The 15,784-nt window shown below is 34.8% G+C and overlaps 2 protein-coding genes and 3 pseudogenes across 2 annotated transcripts; 2 read left to right on the top strand and 3 right to left on the bottom strand.

The window, feature by feature from the left end:
• The first annotated feature begins 2,216 nt into the window (after window positions 1-2,216).
• LOC147405658 (metalloendoproteinase 2-MMP pseudogene) lies at window positions 2,217-3,147 on the top strand (annotated as a pseudogene).
• A 1,694-nt stretch (window positions 3,148-4,841) lies between these two features.
• Window positions 4,842-7,985, bottom strand: LOC147405657 (metalloendoproteinase 2-MMP-like; annotated as a pseudogene).
• Window positions 7,986-8,012: 27 nt separating this feature from the next.
• LOC147405656 (metalloendoproteinase 2-MMP pseudogene) lies at window positions 8,013-8,928 on the top strand (annotated as a pseudogene).
• Window positions 8,929-10,401: 1,473 nt separating this feature from the next.
• On the bottom strand, window positions 10,402-11,786 carry LOC147405655 (metalloendoproteinase 3-MMP-like). Its single transcript, XM_086432725.1, has one exon. It carries the CDS (start codon window positions 11,770-11,772, stop codon window positions 10,819-10,821), a length of 954 nt encoding a protein of 317 aa, XP_086288851.1. The 5' UTR covers window positions 11,773-11,786; the 3' UTR covers window positions 10,402-10,818.
• A 2,206-nt stretch (window positions 11,787-13,992) lies between these two features.
• LOC147405654 (metalloendoproteinase 2-MMP-like) lies at window positions 13,993-14,963 on the bottom strand. The gene has a single exon (XM_086432724.1). The coding sequence runs from the start codon at window positions 14,961-14,963 to the stop codon at window positions 14,022-14,024; it is 942 nt and encodes a 313-aa protein (XP_086288850.1). The 3' UTR covers window positions 13,993-14,021.
• Between the last annotated feature and the right edge of the window lie 821 nt (window positions 14,964-15,784).

The raw sequence follows: 15,784 nt of genomic DNA, 5'->3' as shown, positions 1-15,784 counted from the left end.
GATGTACATTTCAATGTTACTCCAACGCGGCTCTTGAAAAAATTCAAGGCTTTTTTATTTTTTTCGAGTTATTCACAATTTATTTTCTTTCCCGAATTAAACAAATAAAAAATAATTTCTATAAAAAGAAAAATTCTATCTCAACATTACGTGATAGTATTTTTATTATTTTCTTATTACAGTTAAAAAGGTTTCACCATTGGACAATCGGTAATCATTGTTTATTATCGAATCCCAAGATTATCGATTGACAAGTTAGTTTTTCACTTCTTTTATATATCTTCTCTCTCATCTCCCTATATTTTTTGAACATGAGCTTTGATAACTCAATTAAGTAAAAGAGTATTTGTTTTGCATTAAGAAGATTAAATTTGTTCTATGTTATTTTAGATTAAGAATTAAAATGTCTAATAAATATGTGTAGAAGTATCCAAGTGTTCTTGATTGTAATAAGGAAAAAATATTTGATAAATAAACATAAAAGTATCAAATTTTCTTAATTAATTTACAAAAGGATGAATTCAAAGATGAAGGCTAATAGAGGTGATTTTGAAAAATCATATATAAAAATAATGAATATTAAAATGATTGGGAATTTCTCTAAATATATGGTTGTTGAATGTAGGTTAAGGTTTGTTCTCATTAAAAATAATCTTACCCAATGACACCAAAAATATACATACATAATATGCATAGGATATCGAAAGGCAATGTGAATCCATAAATATATAATTTCACAAATTTTTTTAGATTTAGGCCATTTTTTTATTTTTTTTAAAAGAGTCGTGATTTTCTGACGCCCCCCTCTAATGCGTCCCCTGATGTGGCATGCGTGAGAACCATATTTTTTTTCTTTATTTACACAACTATACATCCCCATAAATAAGAATAATGATTTTTTGATGCCCCTGACATAACATGTGTTAGAACCATAGATTTTTTCCCTTGGGATACACAACTATACATCCCCATGAATATGTGGAGTTGTGTATCCTGAGGGAAGAATCTATAGTTCTAACACATGCCATGTCAAGACGTCAAAAAATCATTATTTTTTTTTAAAGTTAAATTTTTTTAAATCTTAGAAGTAATTTTTTAATATTGATCCAAACAAACATTTTTTACATTTTAACTTTGAAAAGTAAAACAAAAGTTTTTATTATTATTTATTTAAGTGTATACGAACGGAATCTTATTAGTGGGAAAGGAGAATCCTTAGTTTGCATGTAGGATCTTTTTTGTATGGGAGCATAAGTGATGGATGGCACAGAATATGACAAATAGATGAATAATGATTTTATAACTAGAAAGTCTTCACTCAGTCAATACTTGTGGAGCCATAGATGTGTTTTCTCGGGATAAATAAATACAAATATATGTAAAAATTTGTATTTATGTATCTCGAGAAAACAGATCTATGATTTCGTGTCCATAACATGTCAACTGAGTATTGACCTGGTGAAAACTTTCTAGTTACAACATCAACACTCTACATAGATAATCAAGGTCCCTGAGATCATGCAATGAGGGCTTAAGGAAGTTAATGTCTTACATATTAAAAGAATTATGAATAAGATAGGAATCGTGATAATCTGACTTCGGCACGTGACATACTCAATCGACACCCTTGACATGACAGGCTCGAGGATCGTAGATATGCATTCCTCAAGATACAGACCTATACCTTTTTATGGGAAAGCACAGTTCTGTATCTTGAGGATTGCACATCTACGATCCCCAAGCTTATCACGTCAGAGGTTTCTATTGAGTATGCCACATGCCTAAATCAGATTATCAAGACTTATAAAATAACTTTATTTTTTTCGTAAGTCAAGCAGCAAGAAGTTTTGGACTTGACCTGTTTGTTATCTCGACGTGTCTATCACCAATATAAAAATCACTCCAAAATTATTCTAAAATAAATTTCCTTCTATATTAGAAAATGTGCATGAGATTCACAAAATCATTCACAATAAAAAAATCTCATCATATATGATAATATTTGTGATTCTCTAATTATTTAGATCTTAGTTACTATTTTTTTTTTATGTTTCCAATTATAAAATTCTAAATTTTTTCGTATACTATGAGATACAATTTTCCTATTTTAATTTGGTGTCCCCGTACACATTCATCTCTTCTTCCTTCCTAAGTATATAAAAAGGCCTCATTATATATAGGATATGTAAGAGTGAGACACGTAAAGATTTCCCTAATTTAGTAATGGAAACTAAAGTGTCACCTCTCCTTACTTGCATTCTTCTCCTCTCCCTGTTGTGTCAAGTGCATCCAAAACCCTTTGATTTCATCCAACAATTGCAAGGATGTCAAAAGGGAGACACCATTAAAGGGTTACATCAGCTCAAACATTATCTCAAAACATTTGGATATTTAAACTATCACCAATCCAACAATGACATTCGTGTCGATGATGACACTTTCGACGATACCTTGGAGTTGGCCATCAAGACTTATCAGCTCAATTACAATCTTAAGGTTACAGGGATTTTAGACTCCGATACGATGGACAAGATGACAATGACTCGATGTGGCGTCCCTGATATCACTAACGGAACCACTTCAATGTGGTCGGGCAAGGCGAAGCATGACCACCACCATGGGTCTAACACCTTTCGTACAGTATCACATTTTAGATTCTTCTCGGGAGCCCAACGATGGCCTGCTACGAAGACCCATCTTACCTATGCATTAATGCTACCTAAGGACCAAATCGACTTTTTAAGCCCAGTTTGTGCTCAGGCCTTTGGAAAATGGGCTTCAGTGTCGCACTTCACGTTCGAGGAGATTCAAGATTATACGGTCGCAGACCTTACGATAGGTGCATATAGGGATGATCATGGAGATGGTTTTCCGTTCGATGGGCCTGGTGGGGTCGTAGCTCATGCTTTTCCACCTACCAATGGGAGGTTCCATTACGATGCCGAAGAGAACTGGGCCTCTGAGCCTATCCCGGATTATATGGATTTGGAAACAGTAGCGTTGCATGAAATCGGGCACTTACTTGGGCTTGACCATTCCTCAGTAGAACAAGCCATTATGTTCCCAACCTTTCCCATCGGAGCTAGGAAGGAATTGCATCAAGATGATATTCGAGGCATTCAAGCCTTGTACAGTATTAAGAATTGAAAGTACAATTGTTGTTAATAAAATTATTAATAAATATTATTAATCTATTTAATAAATTATACCCATTTTTATGAATAAATTGATTATTGTTTTTGACCTTTTTTTTTCTTTTCCTGAATGGATACATTAATGATTTTTATTTTTATTTAATTTTTTTATTGATGGATAGATTAATGACTCATTATAGGAGGTTTCATATTCATATCTATTTATTTTTATTGAAAATTTATTGATTCCTTTAGGTTTTAAAGTTATTGGTAATCCATTGAATCGAATCGAACCAAACCAATCTTAGCTCGGCTCTGGTTGGTTTGTTTCTATGGCAATTTGGTTTGGTTCAAGTTCTCTTTTAATGGAATCGATCTAAGTCGGTTTGGTTCCGATTTGGCCTCAAACCGAACCAAGTTGCACCACTAATATAAAGTGTCAATGTATATATGGCTTTGGGTTGTCTTGGTAGGGATTGAGTACCTAGAGATCAAAAGTTGCTGGCTACACCCCAACCTTAAAAAAATTAGAGAGCTGTTATTGGAATCCCAATTTTTTACTTATTGCACCCCAATTAAAAATAAAGAAAATAAGTGAATGGTTGAGAATAAGTACAAGTTGGGGTTGGGTTAGATTTCTATATTTTGGTCTTAGCATTTTATTTTAGCCTAGTCATAATTGTAGACAACTATTGAAATTGTTTTAACAGGTGTTATAATGTTGACACTACAATTTGAGCCAAACATTTGTAAGGGTTGAAATTTGTGTTTTAATCTTTAATTGGGGTGTTATATTTATTTTTCACATTTTTAAAAGAATAATGATTTTTTGACACCCCCTCTAACACATGCCCCCATACACCTCCTGATGTAACATGTGCTAGAACCATAAAATCTTTTTCTTGAGATACACAACTGTACATCATCATAAATATGTACAATTGTATATCCAAGGAAAAAATCTATGATTTTAACACATGCCATGTCAAAGGGGTATATGGGGATGTGTCAAGGGGTGCCAGAAAATCACCACTCTTTTTTAAACCATTACCGGTTAAGTTGCACCTCCCAGAGAAACAAAAGCCCTTCTGTACTATTGTTTTAGTTTTCTGTCAATAACAATCCTACTTTCCTCTATACCTGCATCACTACATTAATTGTGTGTTTTATAAAGGTTTACGGACGGTAACATATTCTAATTGACAAATTTACTATCAATTTTGTTGAATCAATTATCCAAATGAATAATAACAAGATATAATATTTTTATCTACCGGTAAAGTCAAATAAGATCAATCAAATTAACAAAGCACCTACCACCCTCCAAGGGAATCGAGAACCCATGATTGATTAATTTCATGGTAGAAGTATTCACAACATTTCAAAGCAAAGCATCCGGGACTCTTAGAGAACCCAACTAATCCTCGAGGCATGCACAATATTTCTCCCAGTAGTTAACCATGAGACAAAAGATCTTCTTTGTAGAAAGCTTTTATTTGGAACTATTATATATCCAAAGTCCAATATTGAAACAATTTAAGAGGGTTTTCCCTGACTTTATCCATGTCAACGCACACACAACAAGTAATATTTGGCCATCACGCCAATCCTTAGAGGTTAATATATGAATTAAGTTGCTCTTACATCATCATTATAGAACCCTTATCCCAAAATTTAGATTGGCTAAACTAATCATAATCTTCCATTCAATTCTATCTAGATCCATATCTTTGCTTTAGCAAGTTCCCTAACATGTACTTGCTTAAAAACAAAATTTTCATTATTAATCTACCAACGATTGTATAACACTCGAATGCCTTGAACATCATCTACATGCAGACCCTTTCTAATACCACTGCGAATGCTGGGATACATCCTCCACCGAGCTGTTAGTGAGCCCAAGTAGGTACCCGATTTCGTGCAAAGCGACAGTTTCCAAATCCATATAACCTTCTACCAGACCATCGGCCCATTTCTCATCCCCATCGTAATGAAACCTTCCATGAAAATGTCCCACCAGGCCCATCGAAAGCATGACAGTTTCCATGAGCACCTGTATGCACACTAATAGCAATGTCCACGACCCCATAACCTTGAGTCTCCTCGAACGTGAAGTGTGTCGTGGATGACCATTGTTCAAATGCCCGTGCACAAGCTGGGCTTAAAATATCATGTTGGGTCCCCGGGGGGAATGCATAGGTAAGATGGGTCTTATAAGCGGGCCACCGTCGGAATCCAGGGAAGAAGGAATAATGTGAGTTGGTATGGAGAGTTGTAGACCCATGGTGATGATGATGTTTCTTCTTGCTTGATCTCATCGAAGTGGCTCCATTTACGATGTCTGGGATACCACATCTAGGCATCATCATTTTGTTTACGGTCTCAGAGTCCAGACTCCCAGTAGCCTTAAGATTGTAATTGAGTTGGTAAGTCTTGATGGCCGACTCCAAGAAGGCATCATCATCATCTGCATGAATGAGATTTTTGGGATGATAATGGTCTAAGTATCCAAAATTTTTAAGATACTTTTTGAGCTCATGTAAACCATTTTTGGTGTCACCCTTGTGACATTCACGCAAATGTTGGAGGAATTCAAAGGGTTTCAGTTTATCGCCATTCGAGTCGAATGTATGAGCTTCACACAAGTAGGGAAGGACAGGGAATCCAAGCAAAAACAGAAAACACTTTAGCTGCCATTGATGAGTATAGGGAGCTCTTCATGTGTATTGCAATTCCTATATAGATATAAAGCCTGTTTATACACTTGGGAAGAAGAAGAAGATGTGATGATTGGGTTTCAACTTTAATGCTAAAAGGACTTTTACTTGGTCTTGGGCTGCTTAGATTCATAAATGTTAGAAGTACCCATCAAATGAAATGAGCAATAATTTAGATTCATATAATATCCACTTTGAAGGTTGGTCAACTAGAAAGAAGTCAATACTTTGAATGGCTACTATTTTTTGATCATTATTTTCAGGTTAATTTTAATCTAATTCGATGAGTCGATCCTTCCATATGGGTTTCGTCTTGGATGAAAAAGAATTTTGAATCTTGAACATTTGGTCCCTGTTGAGCAAATCATGATTTTAGGATTAGGAGTTCAATGAATAGACTTTTTAGGTCCCGATTTCATGCATTAGTTAGCTCGATCAGCCGCCTAGGGTCCAGCAAGGCCACCTGGGCGTGGGATTGATTTCGGAAAACTACTTCTTAAGGGTCTTAATCCAACATACATTGAGAACTAAGACACTAATTAAACCAGCCAATTATTAGGTCAAATATATTCGTAGAGCATGTTTGGATCAGCTAATAGATTTTTCTCCGTCGGAACAAAATCAAGAGTAAGATTGAGCAATCAAGTAGGATCAATCACTTAAACATGAGCTTACATATTCTTCAAAATTCATGGGTTTTGTATAAATTCACACATTATGCATGCAATATGCAATAGACACAATTAAAATATTGAATACAAGTTTATAATGGATATTGATTTCTATACATCAACTATAATATTTCTTAAATCAAACTATTCAATTGTTATAGATTAACAATTACTAACAAAAAAAAATGTCTAGCTAATAAACATTTGTAGAAGTATCCAAGTGTTCTTGATTGTAGTAAAGAAAAAATATTTGATAAACATGCATAAAAGCATCAAATTTTAATAGTGGTGATTTTGAAAAATCATATATAAAAATAATGAATCTTAAAATGAATGGAAATTTCTCTAAATATGTGGATATTAGTACAGGGGAAATTTTAATATGTATACACACAATTTTTTTTAAAGATTTTAGATTGTTGAACTCGAATTATACTTGAACCATTTTTGGATCGCATCTTTTTCATTCTGTGACTTTTTGATCGAAATTTTGAACGAACTGGTGAATGTATATTACGAATTGTACTCGAATTAATCTCGTAACAATTTTTTACCGTACACCAAATTGCTAACTATACAAAAGACAATAAAATTGGATGGGTATTATTGAGAAATGGGAGAGAAAAGGAAAGATAATAAAGTTGGATGGATATTTTGGATAATGAGGAAGAAGAGCAAAGGCAAGAAAGTTTAAGGGGTATTCTCGAAAACAAAGGTAAAAATGGAAAGATAATAAAGTTGGAGGGATATTTTTAAAAAGGATGAAAACAAAAAAGACAATAACATTGAAAGTTGTCCTTAAGATTCGTGGCAAGATTAAATCCTAACCCCTCCTTATAAAAGATAAAGATTGAAAGACGGGGCGTGGGCAACTGTCCTGTTTTATTATATTAATGTGTGAGACAAAGGATTTTGTTACATATCCCAAAGATATATATTTACATTGACTAGCTAAATCAAATCAAATTGATTGATTGTCTTTGTATATTGGGGATTTATTTTGAATCTATATAAATCTAATAAGATCAAAGTAATCTCATCAAGAATCTTAATAGATATATTATTTTTTTACTATTATTTTATGCCACAATCTGTTACTTAAGTTTTTGATATTTCAAAGTATAAAATTATAAATTTTTTCATATACTATTAGATACGACTTTCCTATTTTAATTTGGTGTCCCTGGTCCACATTCACCACTTCTTCCTTCCTAAGTGTATAAAAAAGCCTCATTATATATACGTAGAGTACATGTAAGACATGTTAAGATTTCCCTCAATTTTGTAATGACGACTAAAATGTCACCTCTCCCTATTGTGTCAAGTTCATCCAAACCCCTTTGATTTCATCCAACAATTGCAAGGATGTCAAAAGGGAGACACCATAAAAGGGTTACATGAGAAAACATTATCTCAAAACAGTTGGATATTTAAACTATCACCAATCCAACAATGACATTCATGTCAATGATGACACTTTTGACGATACCATGGAGTTGGCCATCAAGACTTATCAGCTCAATTACAATCTTAAGGTTATGGGGATTTTAGACTCTGATACAATGGACAAAGATGACGATCACAATGTGAAAAAAGCCCAAATTTGATCGTCTTAGGCCGTCAAATTTCATAAAATTCGACGGACTAAGGGGTTGAATTAGATTCGAATTTTTCACAGTCAAATTTTTTTTTTCAACGGGTAGAAATTGTCAAATTAATGAGGGATGAGAGAAATTCAACAGCTCTAAGCCATCAAATTTGGGAACATTAAGACTGTCAAAATTCAGTTTCTAAAATTCGTGGGCCTTGACCCGACAAATTTTTCTGTCGAATTTTCCAGTTTTCATGTAGTGGATGCCTCGATGTGGCATCCTTGATATCGTTAACGGAACTACTTCGATGTGGTCGGGCAAGGTGAAGCATGACCACCACCATGGGTCTAGCACCTTTCGTACAGTATCACATTTTCCATTCTTCTCCGGTGCCCCACGATGGCCCACTACAAAGACCAATATTACATATGCATTAATGCTCCCTAAGGACCAAATTGACATTTTAAGCCCACTTTGTGCTCAGGCCTTAGGAAAATGGGCTTTGGTGTCACACTTCACGTTCGAGGAGATTCAAGATTATACGGTCGCAGACCTTACAATAGGTGCATATCGAGGTGATCATGGAGATGGTAATCTGTTCGATGGGCCTAGTGGTACCGCGACTCATTCTTTTGCACCTACCAATGGGAGGTTCCATTACGATGCGGATGAGAAATGGGCCTCTAATCTGATCCCGTATTATTTGGATGTGGAAATGGTAGGGTTGCATGAAATCAAGCACTTACTTGGGCTTCAACACACCTCAATAGAAGAAGCCATTATATGTGTTCCCAACCTTTCCCATTGGAGTTAGGAAGGAATTGCATCAAGATGATTTTTTAGACATTCAAGCCTTGTACAATCTTAAGAATTGAAAGTTCAATTGTTGGTAGATTTAGGAAATTTCTTATAAAATAAAATGTGACTCAATATAGAATAAAATTGAAGAATAAGACTCATGGACCCAAATTTTTGGAATGAGACTATTGTATGGTTTCCTTTTCTTCTTTTTTTTTCAAAAATAAATAAAATCAAGGATAAATTCCCAAATAATTACTGAAGTTTTAAAAAATATTGAAAGCGTTACATGTGTTGACACAACTACAACCTTATGCGATAACTTTGTCAAACATTAACAACATTTGGAAATACTGAAAACTTTCGTAATTATTTGAGAGTTTACCCTAAAATCAAGCTTTGTTTGCAACATATATGGTGTCAATGTATATATGGCTTTGGGTTATCTTGGTAGGGACTGAGTTCTCGAGGATTAGAAGTTGCTGGCTTCACCCCCAACATTAAAAAATTTAGAGAGCTGTTATTGGAACCCCAATTTTTTACTTATTACACCCCAATTAAAAATAAAGAAATTAAGTGAATTGTTGAGAATAAGTACAAGTTGGGGTGCCAATAGAAACTCTCTTATTTTTTGGGTTAGATTTCTATATTTTGGTTTTAGCATTTTATATGAGCCAAATCATAATTGTAAACAACTATTGAAATTGTTTGAACGGACGTTATAATGTCGACATTATAATTTGAGCCAAACATTTGTAAAGTTTGAAACTTGTGTTTTAATCTTTAATTGGGGTGTGATATCTATTTTTCACTTTTTTAAGTCATTACTCGTTAAGCTGCTCCTCCCATAGAGAAAGGAAAAAAACCACCAACTTCACTCTCTCTCTCTCACCTAGTTGGTAAAGTCTATGGTGGATGATACCATGGACCTTAGTTTAATTCTCACCATCATCACCAAATAATTGATCTCATAAAAAAATGGTTTCACCAAGTTGAGGGGAAAAAAATCTCTTCTTTCTCTAATTTTCTTTCTTTGATTAAGATAAACCAAGATTTATTTCAGCATAGGAGCCATAATTGATTGATTAAAAGAGAGATGCCGGGTGGGGATATTTCATCTAAGGCAATGAGCGATAAGCTCAACACGCCCCACATGTGTTGGCTGGACTGGGCCAAAGCACGTATTGATATCAACTGGGTGACATGGAGGAGTGGAACGCCCACTCTGATACCTTGATAAGTTTGGGGGTCCAACTCAAAACCAATTGACCATGATTGGAGAGGCTCAGGAGCTTATAAGGAGAGAGACAATGCAATGAATGTCTGATATGGGACTAAACTCAACAAAATCAATTAGACAAATAAATAATAATCAGATATACTATTTTTTATTATTGGTAAAATCAAATAGATTAATCAAATAAACGAAGCACCACTACCATCCAAGGGAATTGAGAGACTATGATTGATTAATTACATGGCAGTAGTATTCGCAACATTTCAAAACAAAGCATCGGGGCCTCTTAGAGAACCCGACTATTCCTCGGGGCATGCACGATCATGCTCTCCCAGTAGGTTACCATGAGACAAAAGATCTTATCTGTAGAAAGTTTTTATTCGGAACTATTGTATATCCAAGGTCCAATATTGAAACAATTTCAGAGTTTTTTCCCTGACTTTATCCATGTCAACGCACACACAAGTAATATTTGGCCATCACGCCAGTCCTTGGTGGTTAATATACGAATTAAGTTTCTCTTACATCATCATTATAGAACCCTTATCCCAAAATTTAGATCAGCTAAACTAAACATATTCTTCCATTCAATTCTATCTAGATCCATATCTTTGCTTTAGCAAATTCCCTTACATATACTTGCCTAAAACCTAAATTTTCATTATTAATCTACCAAAGATCGTATAACACTCGAATGCCTAGAACATCATCTCCATGCAGACCCTTTCTAATACCACTGCGAATGCTGGGATACATGATGGCACCCTCCACCGAGCTGTGAGCGAGCCCAAGTACGTGCCCAATTTCGTGCAAAGCGACCGTTTCCAAATCCGTATAACCTTCTACCGGACCATCGGCCCATTTCTCATCCCCATCGTAATGAAACCTTCCATCGGTTGGTGCATAAGCATGAGCTAAAGTCCCACCAGGCCCATCGAAAGCCTGACAGTCTCCATGAGCACCCGTACGCACACTAATAGAAATGTCCGCGCCCTCATAATCTTGAGTCTCCTCGAACGTGAAGTGTGTCACCGATGACCATTGTTCAAATGCCCGTGCACAAGCTGGGCTTAAAAAGTCACGTTGGGTCCCCAGGGGGAATGCATAGGTAAGATGGGTCTTATAAGCGGGCCACCGTTGGAATCCAGGGAAGAAGGAAAAATGTGAGTTGGTATGGAGAGTTGTAGACCCATGGTGATGATGATGTTTCTTCTTGCTTGACCTCATCGAAGTGGTTCCATTTACGATGTCTGGGGTACCACATCTAGGCATCATCATTTTGTTTACGGTCTCAGAGTCCAGACTCCCAGTAGCCTTAAGATTGTAATTGAGTTGGTAAGTCTTGAGGGCCGACTCCAAGATATCGTCGAAGGTATCATCATCTTCATCCGTTTGAATGGGATTTATGGGATGATAATGGTCTAAGTATCCAAAATTTTTAAGATACTTTTTGAGCTCATGTAAACCCTTTTTGGTGTCACCCTTGTGACATCCACGCAAATGTTGGAGGAATTCAAAGGGTTTCGATTTATCGCCATTCGAGTCGAATGTATGAGCTTCACACAAGTAGGGAAGGATGAGGAGAAGAATGCAAGTAAAAATAGAAAACATTTTAGCTGCCATTGTTGAGTTTTGGGAGCTCTTCATGTGTATTGTACTTCCTATATAGATATGAAACCTATTTATACACTTGGGAAGTGAAAAAGAAGAACATGTGATGATTGTGTTTCAACTTCAAAGCTAGAAGGATTTTTACTTGGTCTTGGGCTGCTTAGATTCAAATAAATGTTAGAAGTACGCATCAAATTAAATGACCAATAATTTATATATTTTTTTATATTTCAAGCCTTTATGGTGATGGGTATATAATACCTACTTTGAAGGTCGGGGTCCTTGGGCAACTAGAAAGAAGTGAATACCTTGAATGGCTACTATTATTTGATCATTATTTTGAATGGTCTTAATCATTTAATCATGTTAATTTGAATCTAATTAGATGAATCGATCCTTCCATTTGGGTTTCATCTTGGATTAATAAGAATTTTAAATCTCCAACGTTTGGACCTCGTCGAGCAACTCATGAATTTTGGATTAGGAGTTTAATAATTAGTCTTTTTGGGTCCAATCTCATGCATTAATTAGCTCGATTAGCCGGGCGTGGAAGTGAATTCGGAAAATTACTTCTCAAGGGTTTTAGTCCAAACTTAAATTTAGAACTAATACACTACTCAAACCAGTCAGTTATTAGGTCATACATTATTAATCAGTCAAACTGATAATATAAAAAAATTCAATCAATTTGGGTGGTCAAGATCAATTATACTATAAATATTGTTGAGATCTATCTGGTCAACCATGCAAACAGAGGGTCAAAGAGGGAGTCAAAGTTATTCATCATGTCCTTGTTAAAGCCCAATCAATCTTCATGGTCAAAATGTCTTCAGTTGAAATTTTATTAATAAACCGAGTTAAACAGAGCTAAAAAATTGAGTCAAAACAGTAGATAAAACTGAGTCGAAACAGTGGATAAAACTGAGTCAAGTTTCCCCCATAAAATTTTCAACAGCATTCCGTGATGTCCAAGCAGGATTTTTAATGACATTTCGTTATTATGTGAATTTTCTCTTTTTATTGTATTAATTTTTTTTTTTAAGATAAACACCTAGAATCATATTTTTTTAATTGTATTTAGAAATTCCAAAATTTAAATGTTGAGAATTTATTCATTGTAGTTTAGATTAAAGATTTTGTCGAGATTATGTTAAGTGTTTGCCTAGAAATTCATCGTCTTTTAAGAAAATTACCATATTACACTTGTGAGGGTTTTTTCGTTTTTGAAAATGCTTGCAAAGGTTTTGGGGTATTTCAAAATCAATTTTTTGCAAGAAATTCACTAAAAGTGATGGTGTAAGGTGTTTTTTGACATATAAAGTGGTTGCAAGCCTGTCAAAGACATTTTGCTCATTTGTGCCTACAAGTTTCGTGATTATTTGTTAAATGGTTTGTTTCGTGCCAAATTGTCATGTTTTACTAGAAAAAAAAGACTTTAGACACCACTTTTAAAATGATGTTTATAGAAAAAGTGATATCTATTCTTCAAATGAAAAAAATGTGCATAAAAACAACTTTTTGACATTACTTTTTTCAAAATCGATGTCTAAAGATCAGCATTTTTTTGTATGATCCCTCCACCCGTGAAAAATGCACTTTGGATGTCATTTTTTGAAAATACAATTAAGAGTCTCTTTAGTTTCATAAATACCATCCTACACATACAAAAATGCCTTTACCCACATGTGCTAAAAGACAAAAATGTCAAAGACATTTTCAAAAATCCAAAGTTGTAGAGAAGACTAACATCCACGTGAGATCTTGGATGTCAGCATAATAATAATAATAATAAGGGTTTTGTTAACGTGCACCCTAAGGGTACACGTTAAAGTGCAATAAATACACTTTGAAAATTGGATTTTGTACTGAAAATGATCTTGAAAAAATATTTTTTACCCAAATACCCTTTGATTCCAATTTCCGAAGTGTATTTATTGCACTTTAAGGGCACACATTAACAAAATCCTAATAATAGTAATAAAAATAACAATAATACTATTATTATTATTATTATTATTATTAGATCAGTTCGAACAAATGTGACACATTAATATTGTTTTAGTCACTGTTTCCATCAGGCATGCAAGTCCATGATTTTAATTTTTTGAAAGTAAAATAATGAAACGAATCGTGCAAGTTTCCCTTACATCATCGTTATAAAAGCCATAACCCAAAAAATTAACTTGAAGGGATCCTAGTCCTCGAATACATACAATCCCATATCGAGCCATATCTTTTGTTATTAAAATTTCGCTAATCAATCATAGATTGTACAAGGCATGAATGCCTTGAACATCATCTCCATGCATATCTTTCCCAACTCCAATGGGAATAGTGGGGTACATTATAGCATCCTCTACTGAGCTGTGGTAAAGCCCAAGTAGGTGTCCGATTTCATGCAATGCAACAGTTTCCAAATCATAATGACCCATGGCCGGACCATTGGACCATTGCTCTTCCCCATCGTAAAGGAACCTTCCATCGGTCGGAGCATAAGCGTAAGCTAAAGTTCCACCACGCCCATCGAAGGGATAACTATCTCCATGAATACTCCTCTCAACACTAATAGTAATGTCCACGGTGGTATAATCTTTAGTCTCCTCGAACATGAAGTGTGTCACCGATGACCATCTTTCAAAGGCCCGAGCACAAATTGGGCTTAAAATGTCGACTTGGGCTCCCGGGAGGAATGCATAGGTAAGATGGGTCTTAGAAGCTGGCCACCTTGGGAATCCTTGGAAGAAGGAATAATGTGAGACGGTATGGAGGGTAGTAGACCCATGGTGGTGATGCTTCTTCTTGGCAGGCCTCATCGAAGTGGTTCCATTGATGATGTCAGGGAAACCACATCTAGGCATCGTCATCTTGTTCACAGTCTCGGAGTCTAGAGTCCCTGTGGCCTTTAGACGGTAATTTAGTTGGTAAGTCTTGATGGCCGACTCCAAGATATCATCGAAGGAGTCATCATCGGAATGAATGAGTTCGTTTGATAGGTGATGATTTAAATACCGAAGATTTTTAAGATGCTTTTTGAGCTCATGTAAACCTTTTATGGTGTCTCCCATGTGACATCCCACCAAATTTTGGAGGAAATCGAAGGGTTTCGGTGTTCCATCATTCGAGTCCAATGGAAGGGATTGACACAAGAAGGGAATTAGGAGGAGAAGTATGCAAGCAAGAAGAGAGAACATTTTAGCTGCCATATTAGTATGTTGGGAGGAGCTCTTGTTGTATGTTGAATTAATGATTCCCATTCACAATGAGGCCTATTTATAGACTTAATGTAAGAAGGAATGAAGAAGAGCAATTGATACAAAAGGACTTGTTCTTGGTCTAGAGCTTCTTAGATTCTTATAAATGTTAGGACCCAACAAATTAAATAAGCAATAATTTCAAGTCCATCATATAGCGATGACAATTAGGAAGAACTCAATATTTTGAATGGTTACTATTGTTTGATCGTTATTTTATTGGTCTTAAAAATCATTTAATCAGGTTAATTTGAATCACTTAGATGATTCGATCTTTCCATGGATTTGTTCTTAGCAGAAGAACAATTCTAAATATTGGAGTTCTATGAGTCACTTACAAATATGTTTTAATTATTAACATATGGGGCAATAATCTTCAAAATTATTCATGGGTAAGGGTGTCAATGGGTCGGTTCGGTTCGATTCCTAAGGAACTTAGAACCATAATCATGATATGTTATTCGGTTCCGGGTCCAATTCCACAATAAATGGAACCAGAACCACCAAAAATCATGAGTACCCATCTGTTATGATTCTCAAGACTCAAGTGAGAAAAAAAGTATTTTAAATCATTATAAATAAAAAAAATTCCTTTCAAAAACTAATATATTATCAACAAAATTATTAATTTAATTATAATTTGTTATACTAAAGATACAAATTAATGATTTTCTTTTTTCAAAAGTAAAAAATTTATCTTAGTTAAAAGTAATAATTTTTTAGAAGAGAACTCATAATTTTTTAGAAGACAACTTATGTGAAAAATTGAAGAA

Source organism: Akebia trifoliata, chromosome 3, assembly GCF_017979445.1.
Source record: "Akebia trifoliata isolate Shusen 1 chromosome 3, ASM1797944v1, whole genome shotgun sequence".
Classification (NCBI taxonomy): Eukaryota; Viridiplantae; Streptophyta; class Magnoliopsida; order Ranunculales; family Lardizabalaceae; genus Akebia; species Akebia trifoliata.
The sequence above is the reverse complement of the archived record's forward strand: the minus strand, read 5'-3'. Positions and strand labels throughout refer to the sequence as shown.